Source organism: Clupea harengus, chromosome 19, assembly GCF_900700415.2.
Source record: "Clupea harengus chromosome 19, Ch_v2.0.2, whole genome shotgun sequence".
Taxonomy (NCBI): domain Eukaryota; kingdom Metazoa; phylum Chordata; class Actinopteri; order Clupeiformes; family Clupeidae; genus Clupea; species Clupea harengus.
The window spans coordinates 3,998,495-4,000,250 of NC_045170.1; the positions used below are offsets into that span (position 1 = coordinate 3,998,495).

The window sequence follows — 1,756 nt, forward strand, 5'->3', positions numbered from 1 at the left end:
AGCGGTCGGAAGAGGCAGCCTCCTGCTGCAGAGGGCCAGGTGAAGAGGCAGCGGTCGGAAGAGGCAGCCTCCTGCTGCAGAGGGCCAGGTGAAGAGGCAGCGGTCGGAAGAGGCAGCCTCCAGCTGCAGAGGGCCAGGTGAGGAGGCAGCCTCCTGCTGCAGAGGGCCAGGCTTCCGCCTTGGGGGCCGCTGGTCTTCCTGCCGCTCAGCCTGGCATTTCCTTTGCCTTGATTCAGTGCCTGGCCTGTTTCACATGTCTTTATGTTAATACATACAGTACCAGTCTGTGTGTGTGTGTGTGTGTGTGTGTGTGTGTGTGTGTGTGTGTGTGTGTGTGTGTGTGTGTGTGTGTGTGTGTGTGTCTTTCACATGTCTTTATGTTAATACTTACAGTACCAGTCTGTGTGTGTGTGTGTGTGTGTGTGTGTGTGTGTGTGTGTGTGTGTGTGTGTGTGTGTGTGTGTGTGTCTTTCACGTGTCTTTATGTTAATACATACAGTACCAGTCAAAAGTTTGGACACACCTTCTCAAGTTCTTTCTTTACTTTTATTATTTTCTACATGGTAGTTCAGTACATCATTCCATATGTGTTCTTTCGTAGTTTTAAATGTTTTCAGTATTAATCTACATCAATGTAGAAAATAATAAAAGTAAAGAAAAAAAACTTCTCAAAAAATGAGAAGGTGTGTCCAAACTTTTGACTGGTACTGTAAGTAAATGGATTGGGTGGTTTTTGAGGTGCTGTCAGAGTTCTACTTTGGGTCAGTGGTGGAGTGTTGTTCGCCCCAAAGGACCACCCATGTGGGTAACGCCACTCTCACCCATGTGGGTAATGCCACTCTCACCCATGGAGGTCACGCCACTCTCACCCATGGAGGTCACGCCACTCTCACCCATGGAGGTACTGCCACTCTCACCCATGGAGGTCACGCCACTCTCACCCATGGAGGTAACGCCACTCTTACCCATGTGGGTCACGCCCCTCTCACCCATGGGGGTACTGCCACTCTCACCCATGGAGGTAACGCCACTCTTACCCATGTGGGTCACGCCCCTCTCACCCATGGGGGTACTGCCACTCTCACCACTCTCACCCATGGAGGTAACGCCACTCTCACCCATGAAGGTCACGCCACTCTCACCCATGTGGGTACTGCCACTCTCACCACTCTCACCCATGGAGGTAACGCCACTCTCACCCATGAAGGTCACGCCACTCTCACCCATGAAGATAACGCCACTCTCACCCATGAAGATAACGCCACTCTCACCCATGAAGGTCACGCCACTCTCACCCATGGAGGCTTGCTTGCTTCACGTGTCTTCATGTTAATAAATACCATGGATGTGGTTGTTATAGAGGTGGAGACTTGCTTGCTTCACGTGTCTTCATGTTAATAAATACCATGGATGTGGTTGTTATAGAGGTGGAGACTTGCTTGCTTCACGTGTCTTCATGTTAATAAATACCATGGATGTGGTTGTTATAGAGGTGGAGACTTGCTTGCTTCACGTGTCTTCATGTTAATAAATACCATGGATGTGGTTGTTATAGAGGTGGAGACTTGCTTGCTTCACGTGTCTTCATGTTAATAAATACCATGGATGTGGTTGTTATAGAGGTGCTGTTAGAGTTATCCTTTGGGTCAGAGGAGGAGTCACTCATGTAGGCAGGGGTTAGTCATGGCAAACTGTAACCCACGCATTAAACAGAATCCACACATTCCCTTATAGGCATATACACACACACATGCAT

General features: G+C 49.0%; 1 protein-coding gene across 1 annotated transcript in view; it reads left to right on the forward strand.

The window, feature by feature from the left end:
• Window positions 1-1,756, forward strand: part of csmd2 (CUB and Sushi multiple domains 2) — a 396,217-nt gene that overhangs the window by 83,123 nt on the left and 311,338 nt on the right. Inside the window, exon 5 of the mRNA XM_031586639.2 lies at window positions 792-1,328. Within this exon, the coding sequence (XP_031442499.1) occupies window positions 792-1,328 (537 nt within the window). The remainder of the gene's footprint in view (window positions 1-791; window positions 1,329-1,756) is intronic.